Genomic DNA, 18,378 nt, shown 5'->3' with positions numbered 1-18,378 from the left:
AGAGACATTATAACTAAGCTGAACTACATATGAGTAGAAGGACTGGCATCAGAATATAACAGCAAGCTTAACTTCTTCAGCAATTCTATTTGTGCCCTTGTAGTCTACTTTCATTATCCATTGCTCAAACAAACATAGGAGGTTCCCTCTAAATGTTAGGAAACACTTTTTTACTGTGAGGGTGACTGAGCACTGGCACAGGGTGTAGTCTCCCACCTTAAGAGATATTCAAAAGCTACCTGAGAATAGTCCTGGGCAACCAGCTCTGAGTAGCCCTGCTAGAGCAGGGGCATTGGACAAGGTGACCTCTAGAGGTGCCTGCCAACCTGAACCATTCTGTGAAGAAAGTGTAGAGAGGAAAGTATGACCAAAGAAATACTGTTTCAGTGCACTGCTCATACACATCATTCCAGGGCAAGAATTCAGGAAAGGTGTGTGCTTATGCTATTTCTTGAGCTTAGAGTTTAATGATTTACCATATAAATTAGATTTGTCTCAAATATGCACAAATCTTATTGTTATACTTTATGAAAATGTCCTCTTTTAGGTCTGCTGAATGATTTTGTGCCCAGTTAGGGATTAAAACCTTTAATTTTGTTTCATGTTCACAGGTTTGCCTTTGTCACAATGTATTTCCTCTGTCCTCAAAAATCGTAAATTTTTTTCTGCATACAGTATCATTGTGAGTTTAAAGCCTACACAGTAATTAAGCTGTCTTCAAACCTTTTAATGTAGTTTTGTCTTTGGAGATGAGAGGCATGTGATTGTAATCTGCCATTTCAAAATTCACTCATAAAACCTGGAGACACTCAAAACAAACAAACTTAAAGAAATCACAGAAGAATCACACTCTCATTTTATTCAAACTTCAGGCATATTTAGGCTTGACTGTCACTAGACAGTCTCCCACAGCATATAGCCATATTATTACACTAACCTCAAAAGGAAGACAATCCTGAATTAAACATGACCATTGCTCTTTAACTACTTTGAGAAAAGCCTTGTATTTGTTTAAGATAATGCAGCAGATATGCTGAATAAGCTATTTCTAGCTCAATTTTATTACTTACTGTTATTAGCAACTCTGATCTGAAAAAGTGAAGAAAATTTTTGTTCTGGTTCAAGTTTTCTAATCTACTTTTCTACAATCCTACTTCCACCTTTGCCATGAGACTTCATTAGGTGCTGTCTTTAACTGTTTTTTTAAACGTTAACTTTTAATTGTAATTTCCTAAATTTCTTCCTTGCTACATGAAAATCCCTTACAAAGTCAAATACTTTAGGAACAAATTCTACAGGCTTTCAACTGCACCAATTTTAAGTGTTACATGTGAAAGGATACTAAAGTTTTCAGACAGGTTTATCCCTTTGCATATTGAAAGTGCAAACCAGAAAATGCAGATGATTTCTGCAGTTAACTACAAAACCAGGGTATTTACTTCACCTTGGATCAATGTGCTGATGGAAATGAATTCCACAGGCCATAACCAGGATTTTTTTTTTTTTTTTTAAACAGTCCAGCTATACTTAGGCTATAAAGGCAACATGTAGGTACATACTGTATCTATACCTCATATTTGTAGAAGTTGGAGAAACCTAGTGGGACAAGAGTCTCTTGTCCCAGGAAAATTAGCAGTGCTTCTCTGAAGAGGAGTAACAAACAGCTACAAGCACACTGACACTTAAAATCAGTTAACTTCCAACAACAAACTCTGTGTACTGTTTTGTGAGCCAGAGGAAAACTTTTCAAGAGACAAACTTACAGACAAGTCCAAACTTTATTTAAAACTACCATTTTGAACAATTTTAAAATTACTAAACAAGTCACAATAAAAAATAAAAAAAGATTAAGACAGAAAAAGAACGGTGCAGCAAACCTGAATAGAAGAGGATTCAGTTCCAGCTGTTCAAACTGCCACAGGCAGAAGTTAGCATACCTATCCTAAGAGGCAGTGTGTCAAAAATTTTACATTTCTACACTTCCAGAATACTAGGAAATTAGTGCTGATCTTCCATATGTGTTTGTATACATGGAGTTTATAAATGCAGGTATCTTCAGGTTATTCTCATGCACTTTGAGCTCCAAAAGTTTCTGTAAAATAAAAGTATACTCATTATTGTCTAACAGCTACAAGGCATCAAACACAGCTCTTGACCACATTTAAACTCCTTCTAAGTATCCATTAAAGCACCTTGATGAAATATTTCCTCCTCACCTTTTTTTTCACAAGCATTTTGAGCCATGGCTTACTTGAACAGCTGCAGCCACCCCCCATAGACAGATGAAGAATGGCTTAGTTGCTAGCTACCGATTTTGTGTGGCGTGGCATTCTTAGCCAGACTGTTCCCACACCTGGCATATGCATCCATATTCACGAAACTGATACAAGAGACTTCTGCCAGCATAGCTACGACAAGCAGAATGGTGATGGGCAGGGAATGAACCGGAAGGAAAGACGCATCTTCCTTCACACTCTATTCTGGAAAATCCTGTGCTGTCACAGAGGATTTAATGCAGCTGTCCTACAGTTGCATTAAAAAAAGCATTTTCATCAGCTTATAATGTTTGAGGAATTGGAACTAGCTACACTAGCAGAAAACTACTACCATCAGAATACCCAGCTCATGCATTTATATATGCCATTACTATACCCTCCATTGAAGAACTACAAGCCTAACAATAGAACAGAAGCCTCTAATACCATAACTTGTGTCACAATATCAACATTATATTAAAAAAAGTTTCTTTGACCTGCATTACCATGAAGTTTTTGTAGCTGCATAAATATTGTTTGATGAAAGTGACAGATCTTTATTGCTGTCATACGCACTGAAAGTTTTTTCTACCTCATGGTATGCTTCATATAAAATTATTTTTTATTTTCCCTGAGGAGATATTCTGAAGTCTCTTGAACTTTATTACAAAAATACTGAGCACTCTGTCAGCAAATTATATTGAGCACTATTAAATCAGATAATAGCAATTAGAATTTACAATATTATTAAACCCAAGCTTGTATAACAAGAAACAAAAATACTATTCCATTTTAATAAGTTTCAAAACCATTAAGTTATAACATGCATTTAAAATATGTTAATTTTTTAACTTTATTAGCCACAGAATCTAACAGAAGTATATAGAAGGGACATGGAAGGCAAAATCCCTTCGTATCAATACATCATTTTCAAATGCATGATAACTAAAAAGGATATTCTTTCAGCACCACGACAACTGCTTACTTCAATCAGTGATACAATATATTTAAATTCTAGGCCATTCCAGACTGTTTTCCCAATAGGTGTAAAGGATCTAGAAAATAATCTTTACCAGGTTCTTTCAGAGTTTGGGCATCCCCTACTAATTCTTGATCTTGAGCTCCACCTCCATCCAGTAATTCATCAGACAAACTGTTGGTTTGGGCCTCTGTTGCCATTTTCTTCATTAAGTCCACCTTTGTAACAGATAAAGCAAAACTCAAAATTCTGGTTAATTCTTATTGCTGTCTAGATAATTAAGACATTTAGGGTGTGCACTTCTAAACAACAACCCCACAAACAATAGCAAAATACCTCTGAATATACTGCAAGTTTAAGGGGCAAGTCTTCAACTTTCACAAAGTCATCTTCATCAGATTTTTGACTTACATTTCCAGAACCAGCTTCCTGTTAATAAAAATAGTGATATTTAAGAGAATAGTGCTACTTTGTTTTATTTTCACTCCAAAACTAGATTTTTGACTATTACAATGAAGTATATCAAAAACAATGCCCATACCTAATTGGCAGATGAAAACTGAACAAGACTGTAAACGAGAAATAACACGGAAATAGAAAAAAGCTTCTATTTTCTCTTGGATGGATCTTAACTGAAATATACGTACATATTCATTCACTAATACAGGTGACTCCGTATCAGGGCTGCCAGCCATGGAGATTTCAGAACTTGCAGCAGATGATTTGTTTCCTACACATGTTGTATCTAGTGTTTGAGTTTCATTTACTGGTAAAGGTGAACTTGATTCTTCTGTTTTCATACTGGCTGTTATAAAGGATTCTGTAGTATTGACTGTTAAAGGTGGTGTATTCTCCATGACATTGAGGTAATGAGGCAAAATTGTAGCCACATCTTGTTCACCTAAGACCACAAAACTACATTTTAACTAGGTAGAGATAGTAAAAGATTCAGAGCATACAAAAATCCCACATTATTATTATTTTTTACAAATTATTATTCAAAGCTACAAATGAGCAATGAAAGTGAATTAGTCTGATTGAAATAAAACACCAGTTGCTTGTTGTCTCGTACACTGAAGTAGCACCAATTTTCACAAGATAGTATCTGACTTAAAAATTTCTGACTTGATACAGCTTTAAAAACAAACAAATAAACAAACAACAACAAACCAAAACCCGACTTCCAGAACTATATGACCTACTGTAAAATATTCATTCTAGGTATATGGAGATATAATACAGAACAATAAGTTCCTTAACATTTTGCCACATTCTTGTGGCAACACAGGATCTACTAAAATACTGCTTTTAGTCTACAAAAAAAGACCAAGAACAAAACTGGTATTTGCAACAGAAAAAAAAAAAACACATAAGAAAAGAAGGAGGTAACAACAGTTAGAGGATATGTAACATTCATACCACCCAGCAGTGTTTCTCTTTTGACAGAAAATGATTTATTGGTTCTTAATCAGTTACAACACAGCATTACCCACAGAAATAAATCTTTGAAATATAAAGTGATTTCAATTGCTAGTAAATGGTAGTAGCAAAAAAGCAAGTACTAGACAAATCTAAATATCAAAATATTGTAACAGAAAAATTAACTCTGCTACAGTTGTGTGCCAAACGCTGCAACAATCAACTGAAATTCACACTATTGTCAAGCATCAAAACTACATCTACCTAGCTAAGATTATTCCAGGTTTCCTCTTTAAAAGGTTTGCTGTGTCAGTATCAACACAGATATATCTAGTCAACTGAAATGGTTCCAGGAAAAAAATTCAGCCCAGTAAACTCTTGCAAAATTTATGTTCTTCCTCTTAATTGCATGTATCAGAAGCACTGTCCAAGATAATTCTCACAAGATGCAAATTCATAGAGAAGTGTTAATCTCTCAGTTGCTGCATACTGGGCTTACCTTTAACATTAACAGATTCTTGTTCTGATGACAAAATCTCACTGCTTTTTGTCTTATTCAATTCTTGGTTTGAAGCCTATTAGGGAAGGTGAAAACAAGTTAGAACAAATTCTACTAATCAACTTCATAGTTTATTGGCTAATTTACTCTTCCTTTCTAACTAGAAACACACTGTACACTTGCTCCATGTTTTTGTCTTTTAACTAGTTTGAAATAAAGATAGCAAGTTCTACTTTCTATTCATCAGCTGGTCAACCACACTTTAAGAAACTATTAACGCTGATATGCGTGTTTTATCTGAACATTTCATTTTATTTTTAATATAGTAGTTCCCAGGTAAACTCTTAATTCCACTGAAAAGATCCATTGTTTTAGCCTTTAAAGTACTACGTTCCAGTTACATCCTTGCCTAAATGTTAGTAGCTGTTGAGTAACCAAAGTTTCAAAAGCCTCAGAAGTCAATCTTATTTACTGAAATGTCAAGAATTGACAAGTCTCCAGAACCAGGTCACACACATCCAAATGCTTTTAAGGAAGCTAACAGTGAAATGACAATAGAAGCCAATAACATTTCACCATTGTTCTAGAAAAATGTATTATATGATGAAGAGGAAATACAAATCAAACACATGCCAGAATACAAGAGTTGATGGCTTCTGCAAAGGAAAGCCCAATTAGAACTTGATGTCAGCAAACAAGGGGAAGAACCAGTTAACGGTTTAAAACCTGATGCTGTTTTGAAAGTTTTTCTGCTGCAACTTAACATTTTCTCTCTCTGACAGCAGATTTAAACATTAGTTTTGTGTGTGTCCATCCATCCATTTTGACATCAGCCATACCAATAATAAATTCAGGTGGGGAATGAGCAGTAGATATATTTTGTATGTAGCAGCTATTGCTTTCTTGTAATTTCTTATATCATTCTTCTACTTTCATTAGTATGAAAACAGTGCAACAAGAAAAACTGAAGTGTGATATACAGATATTTGTCTGAAAAGCTACACACTGGCTTAAGTTTGTTCTGCATTTACAACTTTGATGATACCTGTTCATTTTCAGTTGTTGTTTCACTGCTGGCTTGTAGTGATGTCTGCACATCAACAGGTCCTTCCTCAAATTCTATTTCTTCATCTTCATTCTCATCTTCTCCACTGCCATAGTTAGTCAGAGCTTGGGTTTCTGCTTTTGATAAACCTGAAAGCAAATAAATGTAAAGCCACCTCCATATTGGATTTACATATTGACAGAGCCTGACAGACTAAAAGTCAGGCTGCAAAATCCAAATCCCTTTTGGGAATTTTACTGCAACGATCACTTATAACTCATACTTCAAAACACTCTTTGAAATTAAGATACAGTGATGACTTACTTTCAAAGATCTATATGGCTCACATAAGCTGTATTACCAACAAACACCACTGTGTTTATGTGAAATATCTAAGTTATTAAACAAGTTGGTGTGAAGAATGTAAATATAAGGGAAATCAAGCCATGTTGATTTAAGTTGGTGTAAGATGACAAACAGGACAAAAACAAATTATTAAAAACCTGCAAGCTTAAAGAGAAGCATATTCAAAAGCCATCACTGAAATGCAAAAAAAAATTTCAGCAGCTTTCACATCCTTCAGGTTAAAGGTTGAGAAACTTTAAGTTTAGCTGAGACAGGATACCTAACTTAAAACAATGAATCTGATTCCAACATGTGCTTCTACAGATCTACTGATTACAAAGAACAAAAGCTCCTCTAATTGGAATGTTTAACCCTTGATATGATATTAGTAAATAAAGTATTGGAAAACTTTTACTGGAAAAGACCTGACTAGAAAATCTGTGAGGGAAGGTGTTACACAGCAGTACTTCACACAAATCCTGCTGTAAAATTAGTTGGTCAAAACTACAGTGAAAGCATTGAATAATGAGCTATAAAAATCACTTACTTATTGCCACTGGACCGCTTTCACTTTCTTCATCTTCCTCTTGATCAGATGCATCAGACCTAACACTTTCAGGAACTCCATTACCCTCATACGTTTCTGAGTCCTGTACCAGTTTAACAGTTTCAGTCTCATCCTTGTCCTAGGAAAACAAGGCATGCTGTGCAATTTCATGTTTGTTTATCTAAAGATTAAGTTACAGTTTCTGCATCAAGGAGTCACCTTTGTTTCTCAAAATCAAAAATCTACAGACTAAAAACTAATGTTTAAGGAATCCTTAAGGCCTTGAAATAAATCCTGCAAAGCTACTCCTGAAACAGAGCATCAGGAACTACTATAAGAGATCATGCACTGTTCAGACATAGCTATCAAAGACATCATAACTGAGTATTTAATTATCTGAAAAGGTTCACACTGATCAGCACATTAGCTTAAAAAAAGATTTCTTTAAATTAGATTTGTCATTATCACGAGGAAGAAAGACACACTTGCGTTATTACCTTCTAGTGACTTCCCTGCCTCTCCTAAATGACCTAAAAATCAGGAATATTCCTAACTGCTGCTTCTCATTTCTTTGGCAATGGCTACTCAGCAGTTTCTCTACTCAATGATTTGCTCAATACCTTGAGCGAAAGAATGCTACTCAGTCTATACAAACAAACAAACTTAAAGAGAAAAGGGAGAAATTTTGGGCCCTAACACTTAATCCTCAGAGCGCACACAGACTTTGACTCTGAGGACCTCTGTCCCAACTCAGAACATCTGCCTCCTCCTTAAGATGGAAAGTAAACCAACTTATTCCGTATCATTAAAAAAGATAAAGATAATTGCTAAAATTAATTAAACACCATTGCTATTTACTGTCCTTGTTATTTAATTCTTCAAGGAATGACTACTTTTTCAATGCTCTGAGCTGAGAACACAGGCAACAGCCCCAGACCAAATCCCACAGTAAACACTTTCAGAACAGGTCTTTTCTTTTTTCTTTAAAAGACAGAAAATGAATACTAAAAGGAAAAACACGGTCCTAGCCTAAAGCTGCTCAGCAAGTATCACAAATTATTCCATGTCAGTTCCATAGCATTCCACATAAACTTTAGTCTTTTTAGACTTTCAAATTGTCAATCCTAAAGCAAAGATCATTCTACATAAAGGTCACCAACAATAAGTAGAAAAGCATCTTTAATACTATTGTTTGTTGATCTGAGTGCACTTCTTGAAAGGTAACAAGATAATGTAATTATAAAAAATGCATCAATTTTACACTGGTAATGGCTCTGCAGGAGAAACAGGAATAAAAACAAGAACAACCAAGGAACTGATATCCAACTCATGTTTACTGAATGCATATATAATAACAAAGACTTATTGATGAAGGCAGATTTTTTGGTAGTCATCTTCCAGACTGTCAACTCAAATTTAAAAAGGGAAATTATAATCTACTTTGTTACTTTGATGAAGTAAATCACTGAAAATAACAGAAAGGAGATAAAACCCATGATGTTTAATAAATTTATAAACACTAGGAAATGCTTAGAGATACTGGATTTATATGACAGAAAACAGCAAGACTAAGTGGTCTGTAAAATTATCTGAGGAATAAAGACAGTTGAGAAGTATAAACATACTTTGTCCTCATCGACATCTTCAGCAGATGAACAAACATCCACCTGGAGACCTTTTTTTGCCTAGAAGAAACACAAACTGTCTTCAATTCTAAAACTGGAGTAACTTTGAAATGCTGAAGCAAACTAAAGCTTCATGAAAGCCTGGCTTAAATGCCAATCTGACCAAGAATTGCTATCTCAAAATGACAGTAAGACACAGGGATTTCTATACTACAAGAGATGTTTACACAGATGCCTTCAAAATTTTAGAGTTGCAAAATATTACAAAAAACTGCTAGCCCTTTTTATTTAAACAATTATGTTTACATGGGCTAATTCTCCAGTCTGTGGTTAAATCATATTTAACATATAGAATTAGATACACCAGCTCTGGTCAAGAGATAGAGCTGTGGTTTTAGATTGACACTGAAAACAAGTCAGCTTACTGGACGCAAGACAGCCACGAAATCGAGCAAGATCAGATATATCTGCATCAGGATCTCAGACCTGAAAACTGTGAGAAGACCATATAGAGATAATTGTGTGGGTCTGTACAAAGTAACCAGGAGCTATCAGTTCTGGCTCATCTCTGGCTCTGTTGAATCTGAACTGCTGCCACAGCAACAAGGCAAACATTGACCTCTAATTCTCTGTCTTCCAGGAGAGGAGAAGAAATGCCAGATCTAAGTTGGCTCCATGCATTCTCATAGCAGTGTATAAACCAACCCTTTATGTAACAACGGCCCAGTAAGTAACTTCACATAAAAATCCTTCTGGATTCAGAATGTTTTCTTTGGCCTCTTTACAAGGCACTGTGCAGTCTCTCTCACACTAGCCATATTACTCGTATACCTAAGCTGAACTATCTTGAAATATAGCTGATGATATGCTTAAAACTAGGTATAGGACTTTATGATAGATTCACAAAATATCTTCCATTGATATTTTAAACTGAGTTGAGTGTTTCCTTTGGTATTTGTATTTCTAAAGAAAGCTGAAAGGACACTGAAGTCATAACTACACTATACAAGAAGAAACATTGTGGTAGCTACCTGACCGATTTAAGTATACGAACATGATCTGTTTGTTTTGTAAACAGTTCATGGAACTAAAAAAAGCTATTAGCATATTATTTATGTTCCTAAAAACTGCAATATTAAAATAAAAAATGGTGATGCAACATCTTTAATAATGTAAATGGTGTGAAAACCAACCAAAACTTTTGTTAGAGCAGAATATGTACTACAGTCTCAAATATTTCTGAAAAGTTTATATATATTTTACACTCCAAGTCTAGAAAGTGGTACTTTCTACATATGCCAACAAGCCAACTATTTGATGACTTCATAGGACTTATTCAAATTAGGTAAAGATGATGCTTGACTAAGCTACTGCAAAGAAAGCTGTAGGGATAGCTGGAGAGATGATGAACTGGGACCCCCATACGTCAAAATATTTCGCTCAGATAGAGTTAAATTTCTTCATAGTAGCTAGTATCGGGCTGTGTTTTGGACCTGTGATGAAAAGTGTTGATAACACAGGGATGTTTTAGCTACTGCTGAGCAGTGCTTACACAGTCAAGGCCTTTCTGGTCCTCACACCACCCCACCAGCGAGTAGGCTGGGAGTGCACAAGAAGTTGGGAGGGGACACAGCTGGGACAGCTGACCCCAATGACCGAAGGGATATTCCATGCCATATGACATCATGCTCAGCCATAAAAGCTGGGGGAAGAAGGAGGAAGGGGGGGACATTCGGAATTATGGCATTTGTCTTCCAAAGTCACCGTTACACATGATGGAGCCCTGCTTTCCTGGGGATGGCTGAACACCTGCCTGCTGATGGGAAGTAGTGAATGAATTCCTTGTTTTGCTTTGCTTGTGCATGCAGATTTTGCTTTACCTATTAAACTGTCTTTATCTCAACCCACGAGTTTTCTCACTTTTACCCTTCCAATTCTCTCCTTCATCCCACCGGACGGGAGTGAGCGAGTGGCTGTGTGTGGATTAGCTGTGTACTGGGGTTAAACCACAACTACTCAATGGCCCCAGATGTTAATACTATTTCAACATTTGACTATTCCTTCTTATGCGCATAAATAACCATTAAAACACATTTCCTCTGAATTACCAACAACAGAGTCTACACAATTAGATATCTGTAACAGACACTCATCTATAATACAGGACATCTCACTTACTGAGGAAAACTAGCTCATGCTTCTACACAAGCAATACTGGGACTACACAGCCCTAATTTGTAAAAAAACATACATACAACATATGAAATAAGGTAATCAAAGTAGTTTAGGAAATACAGATATTTAGGAAACTCAGAAAAGCTACATTATTCAAAAATATAATAAAACAAACCTCTTTAGCATAAGACTGTATCACTTCAGTAGTTTCTATTTTTCTTTTACATCTCTGCTTTACAGAAATACTGTTGTTGTCCAAGTCTTGCATGAGTTTAAAAAAGGCTAATTCATTAAATAACACTTCAGAGATCTCCACAAGAAGATCCTCCCCACAATCTTTTAATTTTCTACCAGCAAATTTCGCCAATGAATCCTGTGAAGAGAAATAATTCTTCAGTTTTTGAAACAGGCTTTCAAACTTCAAAGACTAAGTATTTGTCATATTCCTAAATCACTCAAAGTTAGTTAGGTATATAAGAGCTCATATTTTTTCAAAAATGTGGTTTAGCATCTTAAACAGATTTTAAGTAGAATCTCTAGTCACATAACACATAACTTAAAGTTACTGATTTAAATTCTATACTTGTAGAAAAAAACAAAAGAAGAAAGAAAAGAGCAGCCTATTAATTTTCAGGAATTTACACAAAGTGTCCACAAAGAGCATCACCAGAGCTCTCCTTGAAGACAGCCACAGGCAGGAGATACACCTCTTACCATCTGGCAGTGATGGAAAAGAAGTTGTATGCATGGTAAAGCTTTAACGTTAGGAAACAATACCTCATTGATGTATCAAAGCTGCAGGAGAACAGGAGCTATGCTATTGAAGTTGTAAAATGTAACTTCAGGAAAGCTGGTCTATCTGTTGCTCATTATCCAAGTTGCAACAGTGTTGCAAAACAACACTAAAAGACTACTAACCTGAAGTATACTGCCGAGTTGCTTATGAAAGAACTTCACAAATTCTTTACTTTCATCGTTTTGTTGTGTAAGAGTCAACACCATACGTCTTACTGACGTCAGTAATTGAGAAGAGCATACTTCATCCATGTGTTCCTGAACAAGTATCACAGAATGAGCTTAGTTACCACTTAAAATAAAAAAATTAGCTATCAACACAAATACTGAAATTCATTTATAAAAAAAAAAAAAAAAAATCACCTATCCACTGAAGGAACAGGACTCCATGAACAGGCCCTAACCCATCTCACAAAACAAACTAATTGGAACACAGCTAGAGCAGATACCATACTTCATTAATGACCGATTGGCCACGGCACACAAACTTTACCGCACTTTTTCAATACATTAGTACAAGCCATCTTTTAACATCTGGACAAACTAAGAATCTTCATATACTGTGGTTGTGTTCTCAAGTGTATTAAAGTTTATGTTAAGATATCTACTGCTGTAAGCTTCCTTAAAATTGCAAACAAAACAAAGTCTTCAGGCACTGAGACTGTGGCATGTCAACAATACACACTGTTTTTAAAACTAGTATCAATCAAGTACCTTATTAAACAAACCAAAGCTTATATACTGTACGTACTCTAAAAGGGAACAGGGAGATTACTTAAGCATCTTACAACTCAATCTTATCTACTCTTTAACATTGGAAAGAATGAACTGGGACTATTTCTTCTTCTTTATAGTACATTTCTCCTCTGCATTCACAGAAGTTTACAAGCTCTCAACAACTTTAAAGATGTTTGTAAACAGAAGAAAAGAATGCTAAAACTCTCAGAGCTATTCTTCAAACATATCTCAAGTTGCATCGTATGTAACTTTATGTAAAATTATCTCCGTTCTCTTTGCTAAAAGGCAGCAAGTATTTCAGCAGTACATTCTGAAACATTTCTATTTGATTTGGTCGGCTCCAAACAAAGAAATCTCTGTTCTTCTTGATGTCAAGTCTACCAGCCCTATGCAACCTAGAAACCTTATCATTTCTTTCTCCTATTAAGAACTCCACAGAATCTTGCTGTTGGAGTATTTAATCCTTACTTCATCCTCTGCAAGGGTCGCACTTAACACGTTTATTGGCAGCTGTTGCTAAGATGCTAGTTATCAATTTTAAATTATGTTCTTCTATGCAATTATGCAGCTCGTTTTCCTGTTTTTCTAATTCACACATTATTGAGAAGCCTTCTTACCTTCAGAAAAGGAATGACCTCTTTCATAATTGCTTTAATCTGCCGGTCAAGCTGCTGAGTATCTATACGAGGACATGGAACAGCAGAAACTTCACTTGACTGTGGGCACAGGAAGACATTCACTGGTACTTGGACCTCAATAAAAAAAAAAAAAGCACATTTAAGTCATCCAACATTACTATTAAGAAAAAGAAAATACCAATTCCAAAAACATGTATTTTCCTTTTTTAAAAATAAATCATATACTTTGAAACTTTGCTAAGTTTTCAAACATAAAATGAAGAGGAAAGCAAGCCAGCCAATTAAATGATTCTTGATATTTAGAACAATTATTTTCTAAAACTAAGCAAAATACGTATATATGTGCATACCTTCTAATTTAGCAGCAGAAGCACCCTGAAAATTACTAGAGCAGCCCTCAGAGTCAAGTGTACTTTCAGCTTCAATTTTCATACGATCATATTCCCTCATCCTAGCCAAAGCTTGATCTAAGTGAATCACTGTGTTGCCTATATTTAGGATAAAAACACCTTTTAATCTAAATAAAAAGTTTTCAATTGATAGACAAGTAAACAGTGATAAAAATCAGTTCAAAGGCACAAGTTTTGCAATTTATATATAACTGTAATTGAGTTATAATATTTTATTACACACTTTGATCATCTCGAAGTGTTTCATAAGTGGCTAATTTCTCTAAGTGTTGTTTTACACAACATTTGGTTACACACTGAAAAAAAAAAGAATAGTATACTATTTAAGAGTAGACAGTTGCAGGCATTTTAGCACTTATGACACTGTAAGTCACATCATTCTTACCAAGGTTATCAGTGGCAAAAGGTTCAAAATTTGAAGATGTAGACATAGTACTCCCATTGTCTGCATCATTTTGTTCACAATCTTGACATGCTTCTGTAGAAAAGTTCTTGCCAAAAGTTTCCTAAAAAACACCAAAGAACTGAATACAAAGCAGGAATGCACCATCCTCTCACAGATGTGTCAACAAGCCAGCAATTCTTTTCAGCCACATGCTGTGGTATCAAGACCTGTCACCAGGCTGCTTGACTGGGGAACAACCTTACTTTCAGGATATAAATCCATCAAGTGATTCTACCATGTTTGTTTCAAATAATTCAACTATAAAATACATAAGAAACTGTACAGAGGCATCAGTGATTTCTTAAATACAAAAAAGCAAAAATTCCTTGGGGAATCTCGTGATCAGTACTTGCCCTGACCTTACTCACAAGAGGATTTTGGCTCTTTTTGAATATCAGTTTCCAGTTTGTGCCCCTCTCCATGTTCTATTCCTCCCTGACATATCACTCATTTCACATCAAGAATCCTACCATGTTTAACCACTTTTGCATTAAGATTCTCTTCCATGTCTTTGTTTAGAAAAGTCTGTGTAAGTTGGTATGAATTTTAGAAAAATTCAATCGCTAGTATGAATATTTCAGTACACGAGCCGCATGTACTTGAAAAGATAGGAAAAGTTGATGGTAAACTAGCTTATGGGTTTGAAAACTTACATCATCTGTAGAAGCAAGGCTTTCACTGGGAGTGAGTTCAGAATTTGATGCCATCCATGTTGCAGAATTCAGTGATTTCGTGCACTTCCCTTTTTCATTGTTCTCAGATAAATGTCTGGCCACTATATCCTGGAAAAGATAATAAATCTATACTGTAAAAAAGGATCTAAGATTTCTTTGATTCATACAAAAGATCAAAAATTTTATGCATACCTGTAAAGCATATAGAGCCCTTTGCCTCAGGTAATCTGTATTTAGCAGCTGAAGCTCATGGAAAAGTTCAATAAGAAAGTGGGTGACGAGACTCATTTTGAGAAATAAGAGTTGCCACTTCAGAATAAATTGTGTCTCGCAAAGCTTCAAACATAGAAAGATCACTACCAGTTTCTGTAGAAAAAAGGAACTTGTTAAGTGCTTGACATGCATCCAGTTGAAAGACAACTGCCTATTAGGTATGCAAGTTACAGGCACACAAATCAAATCTCAATCATTGTAGATTCCATTATATAGCTGCTTTCTTAAAGCTTACTCATTTCCTGAAGGGCAACAAAGACTTAAACATTCTGAAATAATACTTTATGCAATCCTTTATATATGAGATAAAACAAAGCATTCATAAGAATAATTTTCTTTACAATTCTAAACAATACCTTTAGAAAGTATTCTTTATTAAAGAGAATATTGCACACACCACAATGTTGCTTTCAGAATAGGTATTCAACACTGAAAATGGAATTTTAAGATATTCCAAACGAGATAGCCAAAGGTGTCAAGTTTGTATAATACAAGTAGTCCACACTTTTGCAACACAAGGAACAACATTAAGAAAGCTCTAGACTGAATTCAAGAAAGCCACTCCTTCCCACGCCCCCCCCACAAGCATAAGTCCCACATTATCAAACGTCTAATATCACTTCTGAGGCTCACAAAACCTCTTACCCTTAAGCCCTATTACATATGTATGAGAAGACAATGTGTTCCCTAATAAGTCTTCTATTCCTTTGAAAATTAAGGACTGTCCTTGCATCACAACAGTTAAATTATTACATACATATTCTGGCAAGTGTTGAATGGGAAAAAGTTAAATTTGGAAAACTCAGCTTAGTTTAACAGATGCATATTTGTTAGTACTCAAGTTAATGAAGTTATTAGCAATACAGCAAATGTTACTGTGCAATTTGATTACGTGCAAATAGTTTACCAGTATTTTTAAGCATAGAGGCAAGCTTTTTCAACCTTTAATAAGCCACCAGAAATAGCTTCCCTCCCCCATTAATAAAATGTAATAGTAGCTTTTAAAGATACTAAAACTGCCTACTGAAATTTTTTTTTGTTGTAGTATCTACCTGCGTATTTTCCACTTGTAATTGTGACTAACCAAGAACATGATAAACACATTCTCCACAATTCAAAGTAGTCTGTATCATTGCATTTCATGCAAATTACAAGTAACTTCTCTTGACTTGTTTATAAAGAAGGTGCTGCAATAGTACTAATTTTGAACATCTGCTAAACAGTCTGAGTTATAGGACCAAAGCTAAGAGGAAAAAAAAGGTAACAGGACATTGTTGAAGCTAAGCAGTGAATGCATTACCTGGCGCTTCAATGCATGCATTTCTGTTAGACTGCTGCAGAATTCTCCTAGCATGTGCTGTAGGAAAGTGGGGATAGACAGTGATAAACACAAAAATGTGCACCAGAAATAAAGACAGGATCTATACAAAACAGCAGGAGGAAGGCTGCTTAGTCATCCAAACCACATCAAAGCTGCTTATTGTGAGAACTTGACTGGTTGAAGTTTATTATGTATTCCAATAAACAGCTCTTAGTGTGGACACAGCTACATTGACAAAGCTGTACATCATGCCACAATGACTAAAAATTCTGCATCTTTCAAACAAAACAAAGGTACTTGCAGGACCTAAAGAGACACATTTTTATGATCTAGACACCAGAAAAACAGTGCAGATGGAAAAAATGTAAGGGTTTATGTGATGTTATAAGACTGAATTTGAATACTTGATAGAGCTCCTTTAAGCATGAATAGAAAGAAAACATGTATGCAGTGCAGGATGTAGTTTAAATGCTAAACAAAGTTTCATCGGTTGTGTAGTTACTTTCCATAAAAACACCAACAAATGGGTGAGGTTTTTGGTTGGCTAGGTTTTTGGTTATTTTACAGTAACAGGTTTGTTTCCAAATTATTTTTTAATTAAGTACCTAATCTACAGAAAGCACTCAAAAGTAATCAACACTCAACTGGTTACACACTTTTATGGTTACAGCATCCTTAGAAATGAAAAAGCAAAACCCACATGCTAGAAATATAGTAATGTCATCTAGTCATACATAATATACTGCTTTTAAATAATATGCTAGCAACTAAGTATGGAGGTCCTTTACTCACAGAAGTTCACAAAATAATTACTGACATTCAGAAAAGAATACCTGAAGACATTTCTGTAGATCTACTGTATTTAATTATTTTTTCCAATTGTTCCCGATTCCTTTTGCTGAACACCTTTGCATGAACAACCTCTTCAGAGTGTCTGCTTTTACTGTTCTTGCAGGGCTCACACACACTAGAACCGCTTGCACTTTCATAACCTTATGTGAGGGAATGAAAAGGAAGAAATAAAAAAAAAAAGCTTACAAAATGTTTTATTAATGCTAAAAATTTGTTTGAGGGCAATCTCAAAGATGCAAAACACCAATGATGTTTCCTCTCTACACTGAAGCCATAGAGTAGCACTAAATCCTCAGTGACTGCAACGGTACTAACACATGCTAGTACTGTCACACAGAATCACAGAATCACAGAATGTTAGGGATTGGAAGGGACCTCGAAAGATCATCTAGTCCAATCCCCCTGCCGGAGCAGGATTACCTAGACCATATCACACAGGAACGCCTCCAGGCGGGTTTTGAATGTCTCCAGAGAAGGAGACTCCACAACCTCTCTGGGCAGCCTGTTCCAGTGTTCGGTCACCCTCACCGTAAAGAAGTTTTTCCTCATATTTATGTGGAACCTCCTGTGTTCCAGCTTGCACCCATTGCCCCTTGTCCTGTCAAGGGATGTCACTGAGAAGAGCCTGGCTCCATCCTCATGACACTCGCCCTTTACATATTTAGAAACATTAATGAGGTCACCCCTCAGTCTCCTCTTCTCTAAGCTAAAGAGACCCAGCTCCCTCAGCCTCTCCTCATAAGGGAGATGTTCCACTCCCTTAATCATCTTCGTGGCTCTGCGCTGGACTCTCTCTAGCAGTTCCCTGTCCTTCTTGAACTGAGGGGCCCAGAACTGGACACAATATTCCAGATGCGGCCTCAGCAGGGCAGAGTAGAGGGGGAGGAGAACCTCTCTCGACCTGCTGACCACACCCCTTCTAATACAGCCCAGGATGCCATTGGCCTTCTTGGCCACAAGGGCACACTGCTGGCTCATGGTCATCCTGTTGTCCACTAAGACCCCCAGGTCCCTTTCCACTACGCTGGTCTCCAACAGGTCTGGCCCCAACTTGTACTCATACATGGGGTTGTTCTTGCCTAGATGCAGGACTCTACATTTGCCCTTATTATATTTCATTAAATTACTCCCCGCCCAACTCTCCAGCCTGTCCAGGTCTCTCTGAATGGCTGCGCAGCCTTCCGGTGTGTCAGCCACTCCTCCCAGTTTTGTGTCATCAGCGAACTTGCTGACAGTGCACTCTATTCCCTCATCCAAGTCATTAAGGAATATATTGAATAGAACTGGTCCCAGTACCGACCCTTGAGGGACTCCGCTAGACACAGACCTCCAACTGGACTCAG

General features: G+C 36.2%; 1 protein-coding gene across 1 annotated transcript in view; it reads right to left on the bottom strand.

Annotated features, from left to right (window-relative positions):
• Positions 1-1,759: 1,759 nt before the first annotated feature.
• Positions 1,760-18,378, bottom strand: part of PCM1 (pericentriolar material 1) — a 49,299-nt gene continuing 32,680 nt past the window's right edge. Inside the window, 18 exon segments of the mRNA XM_068402602.1 lie at positions 1,760-2,092; positions 3,329-3,452; positions 3,571-3,663; positions 3,882-4,135; positions 5,153-5,228; positions 6,198-6,346; positions 7,090-7,228; positions 8,715-8,774; positions 11,065-11,262; positions 11,808-11,942; positions 13,040-13,144; positions 13,146-13,174; positions 13,411-13,548; positions 13,856-13,976; positions 14,569-14,697; positions 14,782-14,865; positions 14,867-14,955; positions 17,017-17,175. Of these exon segments, the coding sequence (XP_068258703.1) occupies positions 2,067-2,092; positions 3,329-3,452; positions 3,571-3,663; positions 3,882-4,135; positions 5,153-5,228; positions 6,198-6,346; positions 7,090-7,228; positions 8,715-8,774; positions 11,065-11,262; positions 11,808-11,942; positions 13,040-13,144; positions 13,146-13,174; positions 13,411-13,548; positions 13,856-13,976; positions 14,569-14,697; positions 14,782-14,865; positions 14,867-14,955; positions 17,017-17,175 (2,108 nt within the window). The 3' untranslated portion in view covers positions 1,760-2,066.

The sequence above is a fragment of the Nyctibius grandis genome, chromosome 6 (assembly GCF_013368605.1).
Source record: "Nyctibius grandis isolate bNycGra1 chromosome 6, bNycGra1.pri, whole genome shotgun sequence".
Taxonomy (NCBI): Eukaryota; Metazoa; Chordata; class Aves; order Nyctibiiformes; family Nyctibiidae; genus Nyctibius; species Nyctibius grandis.
This window is presented reverse-complemented; position numbering and strand designations above follow the sequence as displayed.